The sequence below is a fragment of the Oncorhynchus kisutch genome, linkage group LG10 (genome assembly GCF_002021735.2).
Source record: "Oncorhynchus kisutch isolate 150728-3 linkage group LG10, Okis_V2, whole genome shotgun sequence".
Classification (NCBI taxonomy): Eukaryota; Metazoa; Chordata; class Actinopteri; order Salmoniformes; family Salmonidae; genus Oncorhynchus; species Oncorhynchus kisutch.
The window spans coordinates 59,824,778-59,845,229 of record NC_034183.2 but is presented as its reverse complement, the minus strand read 5'-3'; the positions used below and the strand labels follow the sequence as shown (position 1 = coordinate 59,845,229).

Sequence of the window (20,452 nt, the reverse complement as noted above, 5' to 3'; positions counted from 1 at the left end):
TGAAATAAAGGTGTAAAAAATTTAAATAAAACTTGGCCAAATCGGTATACATAAATACAGATTTCCAATTGTTATGAAAATGAAATCGGCCCTTATTAATCTGGCATTCCGATTTAATTGGTCAACCTCTACTTTGGAGAGACCTAAAAATAGCTGTGCAGGAAAACTCCCCATCCAACCTGACAGAGCTTGAGAGGATCTGCAGAGAAGAATGGGAGAAACTCACCAAATACATGTGTGCCAAGCTTGTAGCATCATACCCAAGAAGACTCGAGGCTGTAACCGCTGCCAAAGGCGCTTCAACAAAGTATGGAGTAAAGGGTCTGAATACGAACACTACCGTTCAAAAGTTTGGGGTCACTTAGAAATGTCCTTAGACTGATGAGTTTCAGAAGAAAGGTCTTTGTTTCTAGCCATTTTGAGCCTGTAATCAAACCCACAAATTCTGATGCTCCAGATTCTCAACTAGTCTAAAGAAGGCCAGTTGTATTGCTTCTTTAATCAGAACAACAGTTTTCAGCTGTGCTAACAATTTCAAAAGGGTTTTCTAATGATCAATTAGCATTTAAAAATGCTAAACTTGGATTAGTTAACACAACGTGCCATTGGAACACAGGAGTGATGGTTGCTGATAATGGGCCTCTGTACACCTATGTAGATATTCCATAAAAAAATCTGCCGTTTCCAGCTACAATGGTCATTTAGAACATTAACAATGTCTACACTGTATTTCTGATTAATTTGATGTTATTTTAATGGACAAATGTGCTTTTCTTTCAAAGTGAATTTAAATGTGATATTTCAGTTTTCAATTTTTTATAAATGATCAGAAATGTTAGAAATATTAATAATAAAAAAATAAAGAATAATTGCTTGGTCATTATGGGGTTTTGTCTGTAGATTGATGAGGGAAAACACCATTTATTACATTTTAGAAAAGGCTGAATGTAATAAAATCGAGGTATCTTAATTTGAGGATGTTTGTTACAGCAGGAAAATAGTCCTGCAGCAACAGGAAATATGGATTATAATTAATGCACATTTTCGTAGCGGTTGATCTATTTTTTGTAAGGGAAATTTCTGTGGAAATTACAAACTTCTGAAGCCTTTTTAAACCTCAAACAATACACATTTGAAATGTCCTGCATTGCAGGAAAGTTGTCCTGCAACAGGGTGATCAAATTAAGATCCTACATCTGTAGTTGGCTTTTATGAGGGCGTTTTGCATTGCTTTTTAAAGTATGGCTGTGTCCTGTTAACAGCACTCATATAAGTGTTACCTTTACATATTTTAGCAGTAGGGTTGTTGTGCATTAACGCCTAAGCACTAAGCTCCATCCCAATGATACTCGATACAATTCTACAGTGTAGGAGTCATCTACCAGATTCTTATTTTATCAAGAGCAAGCTGAAACAACTGCATAACACTGGAAGCTGTAGGACCCCAGCGATAGGCTGCCATCCTAGAGTCAGTCTGTTTGTGTCTCCTCTCTTTGAGCTGAGGACCCAGCTTGCCTTCTCTGTGGCCCAATGGCCGCCAGTGGTGTCGCCAGATTGTGTCCTGTCGCATTACGTCACGTTGTCATACACACATGCAACAGGAGAACAGGGACACAGTGGAGGTTGTTGTGTAAGACCCTATCTGTCTTCCCCACACTGCCCCCTCCCCTCTGCCCGTCTAAACGTTTTGTAACCGTACAGTGACGGGCTCACACACACACACACACACACACACACACACACACACACACACACACACACACACACACACACACACACCTTGCATGGTGGTTACTTTATTATTAGATGACCTGTGCCACCTGGGGCTTTAGTCAATAGTCCTTTGTCTCAGCACTATTCTTCAGATTTCCATCTATAAATTGTACTCTGAATCTATTAGAACAGGTATGGTCAATAATACAAGACTCGGTGGCCTTGAACAAACTGAGACAAACATCCAGCTATCTCTACTTCATAGTAGTCAAAGCAATACAAGGACGTTCCTGCTGTATGTAGCTGCCATTTTCTACTATCAGTTATTCACCCACATTACAGTTTGTTATGGTAATCTCCGTGTTTGCATGGCCTGCTTTGTTTTCGTCTCAGACCCAATGTGTGTTGCTCTTCTATAATCAAGATGATGTTGAATAAAGTCTGCCACTCGAAGTTGCAGCTTTTGTGGGTTACATCTGTTTATAGCATACTGGGCTTGTGCCTTACTCAGGGTGAGTGTGTTGACAGGACAGCACACAATTCAGTTGAGCAGGTTTTCATCTAATATTGTTACTCTATGGGCCAATGGTCATCAGACTGTAGGCTAATCATGGGAATGGTAGAGGAGGTTTGATGGTGGGGGTGCAGCAGTGTGTGTGTATGGTAAGTAATAGTGTGTCTGGTTGGAAGGATTGAAAGAGCAGCCGTCTTTCTCTCTACAAGCCTCTCCTCTCCTGCCCCCGGGGGTCTTCATTATGCCTGGACCAACCCAGCTGAGACCTGACTAACACATCCATCTCTTCTTCACTCTCTCTTCCACTTTTTCTCATTCTCTGTGCTGACTGTGACTATCCAGCTCTCCTCCTGCTCTCACTTTCTTTCACACTCTCTTCCTCTCCTCATCTCCCTCACTTTCACACTCTCTCACCCTACAAACCCAACTTGTTGAAACACAATGAAAGGAAAAACTACTAAACAAAAACCTTAACAACAGCAATGTCTAGGCTGAGATTGCAATTCACCATCCGTCCGCGTTTCTGGGAAACGGCAGCGAGGTAGTGGATTGGACGTTTGGGCAAGTGCCATCCAGACAGTTTACATGAAGGGCATTATTTATACACAAAGCACCAATCAGAGGGTCTTTGATGACCTCACTGCACGTTGACACACCACACACACACAGTGGAAAAGGCTGGGGCCTGGGTTTCCACATAAGGAACCACTATTCTTCTGGTGGGACTTTGACGTATTGTGTGTTGGAGCAGTAGAGGTTTGTTTGTAAACAATACCCACCTTCAGTTAGCTTAGGAGCTGCTGCTGTTACTGCTTCTCTTTTGCAAGCCTCTAGCTAGCGCCCGGTAGCGCCCTGCCTCTAGCTAGCGCCCGGTAGCGCCCTGCCTCTAGCTAGCGCCCGATAGCGGTTTTCCATGCAGCCGTTGAAGTGGTAGTGTTTCTCCGGGCCAAACTGGGTCTGTTTTGCATTCCAGGGAGCTGCTCTGGTATGTGCTGTGTCGTCCCGCTGCAGACTAGTCTGTCTCTGTTTGGGACGTCACACAACAGCAGTTTTTGTGTCATCTGCCAGCATACTATAGGAAATCATTGTGAAGCAGGAGGGGGGTGGGTGGGGGTGTGTGTGTGAGCGCATGCATATGTATCTGAATGTGTCTGCATACCTGCATGTGTCTGGATGCGTGTTATTGTCTGGGTGTGTGGGTGAACATGTATGTTTTCGTGCGTATGTGTGTGCACATTTGAGTGTCATTCCTGAACACTCAACGATGCAGCAAAAACTCTTCTTCTCTTCTGCTTTTGGAGAGGCTTCCATTGTGGCCAGGCTGTGCTCAATGTAAATGGAGTGTTCCTGGCTAAACATTTAGTGACGACTCCAAAAGCATGAAAGCGGGAGGGAGGGAGGCAGCAAAAAGGAATCTCCCTTTTGTTTAGTTTTTTCTCTCTCGTGAGCGAGCGGATTGAGTGCACAATGAAATGCTCTCGGCTTTAACCATAACCCTCTACGCCGGCCCCTACTCTCTCTGAGAGAGAGAATATCCTCTCTCCATGGATAGGAATAGAGCGGAGTTCTAAATAAAGCCAGAGAGAAGGAGAGAGGGGCAGGATGGCTCTAGCCAAGCCAAAGCAGGCTGGAGCAGAGCAGAGGGGGGAGGGTGTGTGTCTCTCTCTCATGCCGCGAGAGCTCGCAGCTTCTTGGCAGTATTTCAAAAATGAGCCTCTGAAAGCTCTGGCGAGCCGAGCAGACATATTGAGACTAGAGACACACGGGGATGGCCGCCTGCGCCGCCACCGCTTCGCTCCAAACGTAGCGCTCGCTCACCATGGTCGGAAGGTACCTCTCCTCAGGTATTGTTCCTGCTTTTCGCCCGTGATCCCCCCTCTCTTTCTCTTTATTCGCTGGGCGTCTTTCACTGCGTTGTGCATTGTAGTGCGCGATTGCCTTTAAATGCATGCAAGTACTAAGATTTTGCAACGGAAAACATCCAGCAGCGAAAGATGACATTCTGATATCTTCATGAGGATAGTTTTAGTGTGTTTTTTCAGAGAAGCGACCGTGCTGCAGGAACAGAGAGAGAGAAACAGATACAGACTGTAGCTCTGAGCGTTTTTGGCTCTGGTTCAGATTAGATAAAATGGCGTCCTGTACTACACCACAAAAACCACACCGCTGTGTCTGAGACACTGCCCTTTTCTCCCTCCCTCTCTTTCTGTTTTTCCATTTGTATATAATCATTGGAAGAAGCCTAAGCTCTGCAGAGAGACAGACAGCCAGCAAAAGCTTGCAGACAAACAGCATCTCTCCCCATTTAAAGATCAGACAAAAGCAGACGCTGTGTGTGTGCAGTCCGTTCCGCTCACACATGCATGTGGAGGCACACCAAAAACAACGAGAGGGAACTGACGCGGCGGCAGAGTGATTACCACGGCAGTGCATCTAGAGCAGCTGCTGCTTTTGGACTGACTCACTTCTTATGCACCAAGCTGCTTCAGGGGATAGTTCTAGAACTGTTGTTACAAAAGCCTCTCTCAGCAGTGGTTTCTTTATTGGAAGAGAAAGAAATCCTACTGTTTGAGGAGTAGAGGCAGTAGAGAGATTTGAAGGGACTGGGAGGCAATCTTCTGTACAGCAGGGGTGCAACGTTACGAAACATTCAGATATAAATGTTGTATTGTGTAGTTTAGGTACTTGTGTTTGTCATATCAGCTGTACACATCACAATGGTGCCGGAACAAATGTAAAGTGTTTCAGCTAATCGAATACACTCCAGGGCAGAGTGGTTATCAGTCGAGCCAAATGTTTGTGAAGCTGGTGTCAGGACCAGACTGAGGCTGAACTGCAGGACTCAAGGGGTCAAGGGTTAGGACTGAGGATGGGTGTCTTCGGATCTGCCGGTGGACTCCACCTAGGCCTCCCACTTTATTCCAAGATGGCTGCAACTAGGGTAAAGCTGTTGCGATTACTAGGCTTGGGCGATATACCGTTAATACTGTATACCGGGGTATTTCGAAATATGCAGAATAAACAGAACTCCCACAACATTTCAACCAGGGTTGGACAGTAGACAGATTGTCATACTGTACCATACCGGGGTATACTGTATTACCAGAAGTGCCCACAAGGGGGAGCTATTTAGTTATCAAAATAATGACACACAAAATAATTTAGGCAACCGGTTTCTTGATCCAGGAATGGATTGAATGTCTCTGCTGTAACCAAGAAGCTTGATCTTAACATCGAGCCACTTAGCTAACAAGTTAGCAAACCAAATGACATCTTATAGTTTTACTTAACTTATAGTTAGTTATAAGCAGTGGCGTATTCGCACCGAACTGTTCTGTACGGGGACCTCTGTTCGGTCAGTACTGTGAACCTGAAATGAATACAGAAATCCAATAAAAACACTAGCCTATACCTACACTGAGGTGTATGCCATCGCCTCGTGAGTAAATTTGAGCTGAATAAACATTGTAGGCTATTAAAACAAGTACAGCCTATGCGCACGTTGTAATCGAAATTCTAATCTTAACTGGCTGATTTAAATCTATCCTTTTGTGAGGCGCAGCTGGGGACTGTGTAGATGGGGACTGGTGGGCTCCGTAAGCCAGAATTGAAGGGTCCTCCATCATCGGTTAAATCTCCAGTTTGGGAACATTTTGGCATATATACTACCGGTCAATAGTTTTCAACACTTACTCATTCAAAGGTTTTTCTTAATTTTTCTACTTTGTAAAATAATAGTGAAGACATAAACTATGAAATAACACATATGGAATCATGTAGTAACCAAAAAGCAAATATAAAATGTGTTAAATTTGAGATTCTTCAAAGTAGCCACCCTTTGCCTTGAGGACAGCTTTGCACACTCTTGGCATATGTTTAGATGCCAACTGTTGTCATGTTATCTTCTAGGTATGAAGACATACTAACCTTGTCCCTTTCTCCCTCTCTCTCCCTCCATCCTCTCTTTCTCTCCATCCTCTCTCATTCAACAGAGCTGCCCCCACAGAGTGGCCCGGGAGCCCATTATGAGAATCCCCACTGGGGACACCAGCCAGCCAATCGGAGTGCCACTTCCGCCTCAGCGTCGGCCAATCACAGTGGCTGGGATACAGTGATCATCGACGAGAGCGACACCGAGGCCTGGCCCTCCATTTCCCGCAGCAGCCAGAGCCAGGGCCCTGCAGGAGGATGCCCCTCGGACACTGACCCAGCCAGCAGCAGCAGCAGTATGAGCATGGCCACGGGGGCCAACGGCCAGACAGGCCACTTTCCTGCCAACTACCCCAGCAGCAAAGGAGCCAGCTCTGGGCCCGGCAGCTCAGCCAATCACCCCGGGGCAGGCACGGTCAGCATGGCCTCCAGCCAAGGAGCAGCCAATCGGGGCTGGGGATCTGGTCCCGGTCCCTCCCCCCATGGCCCTCCTCAGTCCTCCTCTGTCGGGGGTGGGGAGGGGAAGAGTGATGGCCCAATGGGAGGAGGAGGAGGCAGGGGTTGGGGCTCCTCTTCCTCCACCACCTCCAACTTGAACCTGAACCCCAATGCCAACCCCTCGGCCTGGCCCGTTCTGGGGCACGACGGGGGCGGAGGAGCGGGGGCAAGCAGCTCAGGGGGAGCCAACCCCAATCAACCCCCTTCTTCTCAACCCCCTCCAAACCTCTGTGACCCGCCAGGCACCTCTCACGCCCAGGGGAACGGCATCAGAGGAGGAAACATGGTGGGCGGCACCAACGGCAACCTTCCGGTTGGGGGAGGCAGCACCTGGGGAGAATCATCTGAGCCACACCCATCCTCATCCACGAATGTGTCTTTCAGCTCAGAACCTCAGAACCTTAACACTGACGGACCAAATCATACTAGCAAGCAACAGGAGCCCCATATCCACAGCGTGTCCGGCTGGAGTGGCCCCTCCGGAGGTATGAGCTCCCTGGGCCAGCCTCCTCCTGGAGCTTCCCAGCTGGTCAATGGAGAGGATGGTAGCTCCATCTGGGGCAACAATGGAGACGCCAAGTCAGTCGCCTCCTCCACGGAGCCTTCGGGCTGGGACTCTGGGGCCGGGGGCTGGGGGAGCCATGGAAGCAGTGGTGGTGGACCCTCTGGAGGCTGGGGAGGCCAGAGCAGCAGAGACGCCTGGGGGAAGCAGCATTCCGGCGAGGTCCAGGGGGGCTGGGACGCCCCCAGCTCTCCTCCCCAGCAGGCCAGATCCTGGAGCACCCGAGCCCCTAGCACCATGGCGGCCAGCGAAGGCAGCAGCGAGGGCATGGATGGAGCGGGACACTCCCTCCGACAGGACCGTTCATCCAGGGATGAGCCTGCCCCCCTGCTCCCAGCCCCTGACCTGGACCCCAGGGTGCTGTGCAACACAGGCTGGGGCCAGACCCCCGTCCGCCAGCACACGTCCTGGGACATGGAGGAGGCGGCACGCACCCAACGAAAGGCAGATGCTGCCGGGACGGACTCTTGGGGAGGCTCCGGTCCCAACACTCCCACCGAGCCAGCCCAAGGGCCCTCCAACCCCAGCCACGGACCCCCTCATCGGGTTGACCCCAAGAGCGAGGGTCCCGGGCCTGGTCCTCAGGCTGCCCCTGGCTGGGGTGGTTCCAAGCCTCCAGCCAGCCAACCCGGCTCTGGCTGGGGTGAGCCACCGAGCAGCAAGAATCCCCCCAACGGTCCTGGGGGCTGGGGGAACCCTCCACCAGGAGGCCCCGGGTCAGGCCCCAACATGCCCAAAGCTGGGAGCCAGTCCTGGGGTGCTCCAGAGGAGAAGTCCCCAAGCTGGGATGGTTCCCACGGCAAGGCCCCCAAGCCCCAGGGCTGGGGAGATGGGCCCAAGCCGCCCCACAGCGGCTGGGGCAACAGCGCTGGAGGAGGGGGCAATGGAGGAGGGGGGGACTGGAGAGAGCCTGCAGATGGCAAGAAGAACAGTCCCACCACCAACCCTCCCTGGGAGGGAGAAGGAGCAGGAGGCTGGAAAGAGAGCAACCGAGGCTGGGGAAAACCTGGTCCGGGGATGGGGGGAAATGTTGGTGGAGGCTGGGGAGAGCCAGCGATGGCCCAGCAGCGCCCAAGTTGCCCTGCCCAAGGATGGGGCGGCAAGCACCAGGAGAGCTCCAACGGCAATAGCGGAGGAGTTAGAGGGAGCATGGGCGGGGCAGGAGGTGGAGAAGGGAGCATGGGATCCTGGGGAGGCCCTGGCTCCGTGAAGCCCAGTGTATCAGGCCGGGAGGGCAACGGGGGAGGAGGAGGGAGCAAGCAGGACCCCTCAGGATTAGAGCCCACAGGGTGGGAGGAACCTTCCCCACCCTCCATCCGACGCAAGATGGAGATTGACGACGGCACCTCGGCTTGGGGCGACCCGGGTGCCTACAACAAGACGGTCAACCTCTGGGACAAGAACAACCCTGGGGGAGGAGGGCCACCCCAAGGTAGACCCCCAGGGAATGCCCCTGCATGCCCCCCTGGAAACAACAACCACCCACCACATCACACCTACCACGGCCCCCCACCACCCCTCCAGAGCCATGGGGGCCACAACCCCCAGGGCCCAGGCCAGAACAGTGGGCCCGTGGACACAGCCATGCCTCACCAGACTGCGCCTCCACCACACAGCAGACCACCCCTCATGGGTCCAGGTGAGAAGACATACTCTATGAATGGACGGCTTATAGTGTTACTGTGATTGTGTCCTTGATAATCTTGTGTTTTGACAATGCCATCTAGCTTTTAGATCAGGAGAAGTTGTGAAGCGTCCTGCAATGTTGGGTTTATGTTTTGCACATGAGTCATGGGAGTAGAACCGTGTTGGGTTTACGTTTTGTACATGTAGTCATGGGAGGAGAACCGTGTTGGGTTTACGTTTTGTACATGTAGTCATGGGAGGAGAACCGTGTTGGGTTTACGTTTTGTACATGTAGTCATGGGAGGAGAACCGTGTTGGGTTTACGTTTTGTACATGTAGTCATGGGAGTAGAACCGTGTTGGGTTTACGTTTTGTACATGTAGTCATGGGAGTAGAACCGTGTTGGGTTTACGTTTTGTACATGTGGTCATGGGAGTAGAACCGTGTTGGGTTTACGTTTTGTACATGTAGTCATGGGAGGAGAACCGTGTTGGGTTTACGTTTTGTACATGTAGTCATGGGAGTAGAACCGTGTTGGGTTTACGTTTTGTACATGTAGTCATGGGAGGAGAACAGTGTTGGGTTTACGTTTTGTACATGTAGTCATGGGAGGAGAACAGTTTTGGGTTTACGTTTTGTACATGTAGTCATGGGAGGAGAACCATGTTGGGTTTACGTTTTGTACATGTAGTCATGGGAGGAGAACAGTGTTGTGTTTACGTTTTGTACATGTAGTCATGGAAGGAGAACAGTGTTGGGTTTACGTTTTGTACATGTAGTCATGGGAGGAGAACAGTGTTGTGTTTACGTTTTGTACATGTAGTCATGGGAGGAGAGCCGTGTTGGGTTTACGTTTTGTACATGTAGTCATGGGAGTAGAACCGTGTTGGGTTTACGTTTTGTACATGTAGTCATGGGAGGAGAACAGTGTTGGGTTTACGTTTTGTACATGTAGTCATGGGAGGAGAACAGTTTTGGGTTTACGTTTTGTACATGTAGTCATGGGAGGAGAACCATGTTGGGTTTACGTTTTGTACATGTAGTCATGGGAGGAGAACAGTGTTGTGTTTACGTTTTGTACATGTAGTCATGGAAGGAGAACAGTGTTGGGTTTACGTTTTGTACATGTAGTCATGGGAGGAGAACAGTGTTGTGTTTACGTTTTGTACATGTAGTCATGGGAGGAGAACAGTGTTGTGTTTACGTTTTGTACATGTAGTCATGGGAGGAGAACCGTGTTGTGTTTACGTTTTGTACATGTAGTCATGGGAGGAGAACAGTGTTGTGTTTACGTTTTGTACATGTAGTCATGGGAGGAGAACAGTGTTGTGTTTACGTTTTGTACATGTAGTCATGGGAGGAGAACCGTGTTGGGTTTACGTTTTGTACATGTAGTCATGGGAGGAGAACAGTGTTGTGGGTTTTACAGACAGGCAGAATGAATTCACTGTGCCAGGCCTGATAAAGATTAGTCGTTTTGTTAAAAAGTGGCAGCTTAAAACCGTTGTTGCAGTTCAATCAACTGTTATTATACTGTGAACACAAGAACAAGGAAATAGTTGTCTGTTCTACCTATGACTTAGCACAACATCTTGTTAGGTGGCGCACAGCGAACACATGCTTGGCTCCAAAACGTTGATCCGTTTAAAGGTAAAACCTCTTAGATTTCCATCTAAATGAAGAACCAAATTGGTGAAAGCGATGCCAGCCTGCCCTGGCCCCACCCCCTTGGTGAAAGCGATGCCAGCCTGCCCTGGCCCCACCCTCTTTACTTCTCTGAAGCTCGCTCTCCTCTGATTTCACAACAACAACACGGGCGCCCCCATCTGTGTGCGTAACTGTGACAACCTCACGTGGGCACACTTGGCAGAGGAAGCCCAAGAATGCTGTTTACTAACCCGGCTTGTGAAAATAGCGATTGGAGCCACAAAACGTTTGAGCTGTGGAGGAAGTGTGTGATTATAGGAGTAACTACCATCTGTCAGTAGTTAGAGGATGAGAGAGCGAGAGGGAGGAGGAGGGGGGAGAGAGGGAGCGGAGGAGGGGGGAGAGAGGGAGCGGAGGAGGGGGGAGAGAGGGAGCGGAGGAGGGGGGAGAGAGGGAGCGGAGGAGGGGGGAGAGAGGGAGCGGAGGAGGGGGGAGAGAGGGAGCGGAGGAGGGGGGAGAGGGGGAGCGGAGGAGGGGGGGAGAGGGGGAGCGGAGGAGGGGGGAGAGGGGGAGCGGAGGAGGGGGGAGAGAGGGAGCGGAGGAGGGGGGAGAGGGGGAGCGGAGGAGGGGGGAGAGAGGGAGAGTTTAGATCCCCTGCTGGTTCTGGCTAGTCACTGCCCCCATATGCTGCTCTTTTATGCACCACAATCAACCATGCAACACAAATAATACAATAAAAGTTGTGTGTCCATACAGTATACACTGAAATATGTCTTTAGTTTCCTCCTTCACTCCTTTCCCACATAACCCTGATACTTAAAATGACAAGCTATTGATTTCTTTAACATCAGTGGTCATGACGGAAAGGAGATGATCATAACTGAGAGAGTGAAATCTGATCCAGGAAGTAGACCTCTTGGAGCAATAGACAAACTGGCACAGGCAGAGATGGGGCTGCCTGACTCTCAGCCAGGCCAACTGGTTACTACGGACAGGGCCAAGAGTTAAACGGCCTCCTCTGTCCTGGACTGGCCAAAGTCCAGCCTGTCCTGCATAAAGGGGCATTGTAGAAACCAGGAAAAGAAAGGTTAGGAATGGTACATTTTAGCAATATGATTTTCTTAATGTTTTTGTTACATTGTGACTGTTTAAACTTAGATTTAGAACAAGGATGCACACAATGTTGAAATTGACAATACATGCATTTTGTTCGGTGTATGAATGGCAGTGCAGGGGTTTCTCCTGTAGGATCAAAAACAAGTCACATGCGCTGAACACAACAGGTGTATGTAGACCTTACAGTGTAATGCTTACTTACCAGCCCTTAACCAACAGTGCAGTTTTAAGGAAATAAGACTTTAGTTAATTTAGTAAATATTTGCTTCAGAAAAATACATTAAAAAGTAACAATAACAAGATTATATACCGCGGGTACCGGTACCGAGTCAGTGTGTGGGAGTACGGGGTAGTGGAGGTAATATGTACATGTAGGTAGGGGTAAAGTGACTATGCATAGATAATAAACAGGGTGAGGGGCAGCCATTTGATTAATTGTTCAGCCGTCTTATGGCTTGGGGGTAGAAACTGATAAGGAGCCTTTTGGACCTATAACATGTGAACAAAATGGACCCAAGGTTCCAGAGCAAGAGTTTGTTTTGGGTCCGTTGTTCTCTGTACTGTTATCCAATCCACGTGTGCCCTTATCAAAGTCATCCTGTTCCTAGGCTGGGGGGAGCCTTCCAGTGCCCACCCCAAACCAGAGCCCTCCTGGGGGGAGCCTGCTCCCCCTCTGGTCAGCGTGGACAACGGGACCTCCGCCTGGGGAAAACCCACCGGGAGCCATGGGGGCTGGGGTGTGGGTGACAACAGCCCTGAACCCTACAGACGGGGCAACGCACCCCTTGGATCTGCACCTTGCAAACCAGGTGAGAAGGACTCTAGTACTTTTTATAGATTAGATCAGATTTTTCCTGATTAATCGAAATTGCTGATGTTTTTATTATGGCTGGGACCTCATGACATTACAAAATGTTTAACATTTGAGTCATTGCTCACCATATGTCTGCTGCAGAGGAACAGGAAAGCCATGAGAAAACACGCTTTGATCAGTCATGGAATATAATTGCTGAAAACAAATTGACTCCCTATTTAGTATGCAGCTACACTGACCTCTGGTGGCAGGCTGAATACACAGAATGTATTCTCCAATAGTCTTTCTATACAAACTTTACCAGTGCATGGCTGTGCTATTCTAAAATAAGTCTAAATCAACTGACAATTCAAATACCCCACTGTCAGAACCAATACAAATACCCCACTGTCAGAACCAATACAAATACCCCACTGTCAGAACCAATACAAATACCCCACTGTCAGAACCAATACAAATACCCCACTGTCAGAACCAATACATATACCCCACTGTCAGAACCCATACATATACCCCACTGTCAGAACCAATACATATACCCCACTGTCAGAACCCATACAAATACCCCACTGTCAGAACCAATACATATAACCCACTGTCAGAACCAATACATATACCCCACTGTCAGAACGCATACAAATACCTCACTGTCAGAACCCATACAAATACCTCACTGTCAGAACCCATACAAATACCCCACTGTCAGAACCCATACAAATACCCCACTGTCAGAACCCATACAAATACCCCACTGTCAGAACCCATACAAGTACCCCACTGTCAGAACCCATACAAGTACCCCACTGTCAGAACCAATACAAATACCCCACTGTCAGAACCAATACAAATACCCCACTGTCAGAACCAATACATATACCCCACTGTCAGAACCAATACAAATACCCCACTGTCAGAACCCATACAAATACCTCACTGTCAGAACCCATACAAATACCTCACTGTCAGAACCCATACAAATACCTCACTGTCAGAACCCATACAAATACCCCACTGTCAGAACCCATACAAATACCCCACTGTCAGAACCCATACAAATACCCCACCCTTCAGAACCCATACAAGTACCCCACTGTCAGAACCAATACAAATACCCCACTGTCAGAACCAATACAAATACCCCACTGTCAGAACCAATACATATACCCCACTGTCAGAACCAATACATATACCCCACTGTCAGAACCAATACAAATACCTCACTGTCAGAACCCATACAAATACCCCACTGTCAGATCCAATACAAGTACCCCACTGTCAGAACCAATACATATACCCCACTGTCAGATCCAATACAAGTACCCCACTGTCAGAACCCATACATATACCCCACTGTCAGAACCCATACATATACCCCACTGTCAGAACCCATACATATACCCCACTGTCAGGACCAATACATATACCCCACTGTCAGAACCAATACAAATACCCCACTGTCAGAACCAATACATATACCCCACTGTCAGAACCCATACAAATACCCCACTGTCAGAACCCATACATATACCCCACTGTCAGAACCCATACATATACCCCACTGTCAGGACCCATACATATACCCCACTGTCAGAACCCATACATATACCCCACTGTCAGAACCAATACAAATACCCCACTGTCAGAACCAATACATATAACCCACTGTCAGAACCAATACATATACCCCACTGTCAGAACCCATACATATACCCCACTGTCAGAACCCATACATATACCCCACTGTCAGAACCAATACAAATACCCCACTGTCAGAACCCATACAAATATATGACGTCATAATCAGTGGCAGCTGGTGACTTAAAACGTTGTGGATGAAAATGAATTTGAAAAGATAGTAACACAACACTTCCTCCTCTCCCTCTGCAGCCCCCAAATCTATGCAAGACGGCTGGGGTGGTGGAGGTGGCGGGGAGGACATGGGTTTGTCTGGGGGCCCGTGGGACCCTGACGACGGGGACATGTGGAGCAGCCAGGCCTCCCAGGAGAGCAACTCCTGGGGCAACAGACCCAGGAAGGCCCCACCCAAGGGGAAGATTCCGGGCAAGCAGGAGGAAGCCTGGATCATGAATCGCCTGATCAAGCAGCTGACAGACATGGGCTTCCCTGTGAGTGCTGCTACCTGCTACTACCTCTGGGGTCAAACTCCACACTGATGTAATCTGTATACATAGACATCTGATAATAATATAACATGCCATTTAGCAGACACTTTAATACAACAGTGAATGCATATATTTTGGTAGCCCCCGCGGGAATCAAACCCCCGCGGGAATCAAACCTGCCTTCCTGGCGTGGCTAGCTCCATGTTCCTACCAACTGAGCCACACAGGACCACACGTACACATGCATGTTTGTGAGATATTTCTGCTGACAGCTGTGTGTGTGTGTGTGTCCAGAGAGATCCAGCTGAGGAGGCTCTGAAGAGGAACAACATGAACCTGGACCAGGCCATGAGTAAGTCTCTTCTCCCAGTCCTCAATACACTCTGTTAATTCCTTGTTCCTGATGAAGTCCATATCACTGTCACTGACTGTATCAGTGTTGGTGATATCCCTGTGTTCTCTCACTGCTCTCTGTTTGCCACTACTCTCGCTACTCTGTCTCTCTCAGGTGCTCTGTTGGAGAAGAAGACGGAGCTGGACAGGCGGGGGATGGGCATGTCCGACTACAACAACTGTCTGATCAACAAGGGGCCAATGGGCTGCCGGCCTCCCCTCCACTCCAAAGAGTCCTCCTCAGATCGCTCCCCTTTCCTCGACAAGGTAATGACCCCTGACCCACTCCCCAACATCACACACACCTATATTGTCCATGGGTTCTTCAATGAGAAGATGATGTATAGCCAGGGCAGACTAGTGTTCTGGGGAACCATGGAAAATAACTTATCAAGGAATGATTTTTTTTTTTTTTTTTAATTTAAAGCGAACAATATAATACTGTACATCACACTGTTGTGTAACTCACTCAATAGTGTGTTTGTTCTATTGTTCACTAGTTATGAGGGGACAGATTCTGTTCTGAACAGGGCAAGGTTCAGTTTCTATGTGTCCACCCATTGAGAGTGTAATGGTGACGCTCTCCCTCTGGCTGTCTGTGTGGGCGCAGGACGGTGTTGGTAGCCTGGTGGAGGACGTCCATACCTCCTCACCGTTTATGCCTTGTTCCCCCGGCCCCCTCGGCCTGAAACTCCCCTCCCTGCCTCTATCCAGCCAGGGCCTGGGCGGCCCACAGGGCCTAGCCATGCAAAACTTGAACAACAGACAGGTAGGCAGCACATTGTCTACGGCTATGTGGGGTTTAGACAGCAGACAGGTAGGCAGCACACTGTCTACGGCTATGTGGGGTTTAGACAGCAGACAGGTAGGCAGCACACTGTCTACGGCTATGTGGGGTTTAGACAGCAGACAGGTAGGCAGCACACTGTCTACGGCTATGTGGGGTTTAGACAGCAGACAGGTAGGCAGCACACTGTCTACGGCTATGTGGGGTTTAGACAGCAGACAGGTAGGCAGCACACTGTCTACGGCTATGTGGGGTTTAGACAGCAGACAGGCAACAGGCAGGTAGGCAGCACACTGTCTACGGCTATGTGGGGTTTAGACAGCAGACAGGTAGGCAGCACACTGTCTACGGCTATGTGGGGTTTAGACAGCAGACAGGCAACAGGCAGGTAGGCAGCACACTGTCTACGGCTATGTGGGGTTTAGACAGCAGACAGGTAGGCAGCACACTGTCTACGGCTATGTGGGGTTTAGACAGCAGGCAGGTAGGCAGCACACTGTCTACGGCTATGTGGGGTTTAGACAGCAGACAGGCAACAGGCAGGTAGGCAGCACACTGTCTACGGCTTTGTGGGGTTTATCAGCAGACAGGCAACAGGCAGGTAGGCAGCACACTGTCTACGGCTATGTGGGGTTTAGACAGCAGACAGGTAGGCAGCACACTGTCTACGGCTATGTGGGGTTTAGACAGCAGACAGGTAGGCAGCACACTGTCTACGGCTATGTGGGGTTTAGACAGCAGACAGGTAGGCAGCACACTGTCTACGGCTATGTGGGGTTTAGACAGCAGACAGGTAGGCAGCACACTGTCTACGGCTATGTGGGGTTTAGACAGCAGACAGGCAACAGACAGGTGCCATAAGCAGAATTGGGGGTAATGTGTAGTTGAATGAAAGACTGCGAGGAGAAGATGAAGGACTGGTTGGCACACTGATAGGCAGAGAGGACTGGTAGGCACACTGATAGGCAGAGAGGACTGGTTGGCACACTGATAGGCAGAGAGGACTGGTTGGCACACTGATAGGCAGAGAGGACTGGTTGGCACACTGATAGGCAGAGAGGACTGGTTGGCACACTGATAGGCAGAGAGGACTGGTTGGCACACTGATAGGCAGAGAGGACTGGTTGGCACACTGATAGGCAGAGAGGACTGGTTGGCACACTGATAGGCAGAGAGGACTGGTTGGCACACTGATAGGCAGAGAGGACTGGTTGGCACACTGATAGGCAGAGAGGGAGATGGATGGATGGACGGACGGACGGGCAGGGGACAGACAGATCTAGAGGGAGCCTGTATTTAAGTTTAGATTTTTCACTGGGGTTTTGTCTAGCCTGTTAAATCTTGTTGGACTTTTTATGAATCTAAATCCAAGTTTATTGGTCACGTGGCTGTAAACGGTTCAGAGACATGCAGACTTGCAGTTCTTCCTCAACAGTGCAGAATAGTGGGTCCCTATCATCATGCTGTTCCACCCTGGTTTCCACCTCCTCCTCCTCCCTCCCAGATGCAGAGTGGAATGTTGGGCTGTAGCAGTGCAGCACAAGCCCGGGCCATGCAGCAGCCTCCTCCTCAGCCGCCAGTGCCGCCTCTCGGCTCCTCCCAGCCTAGTCTACGCGCTCAAGTGCCTCAGTTTCTCTCCCCTCAGGTACACACACACACACACATACACAACATGGACCGTGAAAGTGAGAGGTTGTTATTAGACAAGTTCAGGTAGGGAGGGATCCTTGTTTGGATTCATTGTCTCGTATTTAGTGCCTAATGAATACGACCTGGGGAACACCACACACCTCTCAGCCCCCTCCAAGTATCTCCCCTCACTCACACACACATACACGAACACACTTGCAATCATATATAGAATCATACACACACACATTTTTCAGCTCCCCTCAGCATAGTTTACGTGCATAAGCGCCTTCTGTCTACCGTTTTTTCTCGTACTTAGTTTATGGTTTCTAAAACCGAATCTTTTGGTCTCTCTCTTGTCCAGGTTCAAGCACAGCTCTTACAGTTTGCAGCAAAAAACATTGGTCTGAATCCTGCACTTTTAACTTCACCAATAAACCCTCAACATATGACCCTTTTGAACCAACTATACCAGCTGCAACTGGTGAGTCCTCATCTGGTCTCCTCTCAGTTTACTTTAGGACTCCTCCATATAAACACTATGCAGATACACTCTGTACACGCTTATATCATACACTCCTCTACTGCCTCGTTGCCTTAGAGATGTGAAAAACCCTTGGGTTTTGACTGATCGCATTCTGTAGCAACCAGAAAATGGTGTGTGTGTGTGTGTGTGTGTGTGTGCACCTGTATATTTCTGTACATATGTGTCTGTAGATTTGTGTGTAAACGTGTAATCCTCTGCAGGCGTACCAGCGTTTACAAATTCAGCAGCAGATGTTGCAGGCGCAGCGTAATGTTTCTGGTCCCATCCGACAGCAGGAGCAGCACGTGAGTGTCCCTCCCTCTCAAATACAGCCCACTAGTTTCACCCATCTCTGCCTTTCATATCTACTGATCCTGAACCCGGCCAGGCATCATACTGGGGTAAAACCCAAACGTTTTACCATTCTACTATAGCAGAGGGGGTGTATGTGCTTTGCAGACATACCTGGGTTCCTAGCCTGGTGAATTTGAGAACCTGGGTGGTTAATCCCTAGTAGAAGCAGATGTATGTATAAGGGGCTATACTTGCCATTCACTCGAGCAACTGTCCCATTGAAGTTTTTCCTGTGTTCTATGCTGGCTCACAGATAAACTGACCACCAGCTTTGTGTCTCTCTCTGATGTCACTTCCTCTTCCTGCAGGTTGCACGTACAATCAATAACATGCAGCAGCAGATCCAACAGCACCAGAGACAGCTGGCCCAGGCCCTGCTGATTAAGCAGCAGCAGACCCTCGGCTCCCTCTCCTCCTCCGGCCTGCACCACGGCCAAGGCAAATCAGCCCTGGACTTGTTCCCAGGCCACCCCCAGGCTCCGGGCCTACCCGACCTGCAGACCAAAGAGCAGCAGTCGTCCCCCAACTCCTACAGCCCCTACCCTCTCTGTGAGTGGGAACTCTGTTCCACAATGTGCATGACACATACAGTGGGGAGAACAAGTATTTGATACTGCCGATTTTGCAGGTTTTCCTACTTACAAAGCATGTAGAGGTCTGTAATTTATCATAGGTACACTTCAACTGTGAGAAACGGAATCTAAAACAAAAATCCAGAAAATCACATTGTATGATTTTTAAGTAATTAATTTGCATTTTATTGCATTCCACTGTAGTAGTTCCACTTTGGGCTCTTGTCAATTTGGGACAGTTGTTGATGTAACAGGGGCTTTATAAATACATTTGATTGATTGATAGCAGGACAGGGACTGGGAATGTCATCATTGTTACAGGTCCCAGACCTGTGTGTGCCCTTTCTAAACAGATCATCTTTCTGGTCAATATCTGTCTGTGTTCAAATACAGCTGTTGGGTCTTGCTCAGTGTCTAACAGATATCCTGTGGCAAAGACATTACGATTGATTGTAGTTATATAAAGAACCATAGCAACAAAGTGCAAAACAAGAAACGAGTGATTCATCCTTAATGCTTTATTGACTTGTTTTGTCTGGTGTTACCTCCCTGCCTCTCTGCCTGTCTCCCTCTCTGCCTGCCTGTCTCCCTCTCTGCCTGCCTGTCTCCCTCTCTGCCTGCCTGTCTCCCTCTCTGCCTGCCTGTCTCCCTCTCTGCCTGCCTGTCTCCCTCCCTCTCTGCCTGCCTGTCTCCCTCTCTGCCTGCCTGCCTCCCTCTCTGCCTGCCTGCCTCCCTCTCTGCCTGCCTGCCTCCCTCTCTGCCTGCCTGCCTCCCTCTCTGCCTGCCTGCCTCCCTCTCTGCCTGCCTGCCTCCTTCTCTGCCTGCCTGTCTCCCTCTCTGCCTGCCTGTCTCCCTCTCTGCCTGCCTGTCTCCCTCTCTGCCTGCCTGCCTCCCTCTCTGCCTGCCTGCCTCCCTCTCTGCCTGCCTGCCTCCCTCTCTGCCTGCCTGCCTCCCTCTCTGCCTGCCTGCCTCCCTCTCTGCCTGCCTGCCTCCTTCTCTGCCTGCCTGTCTCCCTCTCTGCCTGCCTGTCTCCCTCTCTGCCTGCCTGTCTCCCTCTCTGCCTGCCTGTCTCCCTCTCTGCCTGCCTGTCTCCCTCTCTGCCTGCCTGCCTCCCTCTCTGCCTGCCTGCCTCCCTCTCTGCCTGCCTGCCTCCCTCTCTGCCTGCCTGCCTCCCTCTCTGCCTGCCTGTCTCCCTCTCTGCCTGCCTGTCTCCCTCTCTGCCTGCCTGTCTCCCTCTCTGCCTGCCTGTCTCCCTCTCTGCCTGCCTGTCTCCCTCTCTGCCTGCCTGCCTCCCTCTCTGCCTGCCTGCCTCCCTCTCTGCCTGCCTGCCTCCCTCTCTGCCTGCCTGCCTCCCTCTCTGCCTGCCTGTCTCGCTCTCTGCCTGCCTGTCTCCCGCTCTCTGCCTCTCTCTCTGCCTCTCTCTCTGCCTGTCTCCCTCTCTCTGCCTTTCTCTTTGCCTCTCTCCCAGCTGGACTGAATCCTAACATGAATGTAACCTGCATAGAGGTGGGAGGCTTGTCCATGAAAGAGCTTCCCCAGCCCCAGTCTCGCCTCTCCCAGTGGACACACCCCAACTCCATGGACAGCCTCTCTGGAGGCTCATCCTCTCTGGAGCCCAACCTGAACAAGCACGGTACAAACTGTTGAC

The 20,452-nt window shown here is 49.8% G+C and overlaps 1 protein-coding gene and 1 long non-coding RNA gene across 13 annotated transcripts in view; both read left to right on the top strand.

Annotated features, from left to right (window-relative positions):
• LOC109876860 (trinucleotide repeat-containing gene 6C protein) overlaps positions 1–20,452 on the top strand; it is a 78,165-nt gene that overhangs the window by 42,537 nt on the left and 15,176 nt on the right. For 9 of the 12 annotated variants that reach the window (XM_031834319.1, XM_031834318.1, XM_031834326.1 and 6 more), the window contains 11 exons: positions 6,220–8,856; positions 12,215–12,415; positions 14,308–14,546; positions 14,838–14,895; positions 15,052–15,203; positions 15,547–15,705; positions 17,228–17,368; positions 17,717–17,836; positions 18,100–18,183; positions 18,541–18,781; positions 20,273–20,437. In XM_031834319.1, the coding sequence (XP_031690179.1) occupies positions 6,220–8,856; positions 12,215–12,415; positions 14,308–14,546; positions 14,838–14,895; positions 15,052–15,203; positions 15,547–15,705; positions 17,228–17,368; positions 17,717–17,836; positions 18,100–18,183; positions 18,541–18,781; positions 20,273–20,437 (4,197 nt within the window). Of the gene's footprint in view, positions 1–3,891; positions 4,072–6,219; positions 8,857–12,214; positions 12,416–14,307; positions 14,547–14,837; positions 14,896–15,051; positions 15,204–15,546; positions 15,706–17,227; positions 17,369–17,716; positions 17,837–18,099; positions 18,184–18,540; positions 18,782–20,272; positions 20,438–20,452 lie in introns of those variants that run through there. The other 3 variants (XM_031834327.1, XM_031834325.1, XM_031834323.1) reach the window with 3 other exon arrangements.
• On the top strand, positions 15,712–17,221 carry LOC116375880 (uncharacterized). The gene is made up of 3 exons (XR_004211301.1): positions 15,712–16,159; positions 16,325–16,516; positions 16,565–17,221. It is a non-coding gene; the product is annotated as an uncharacterized LOC116375880 (long non-coding RNA).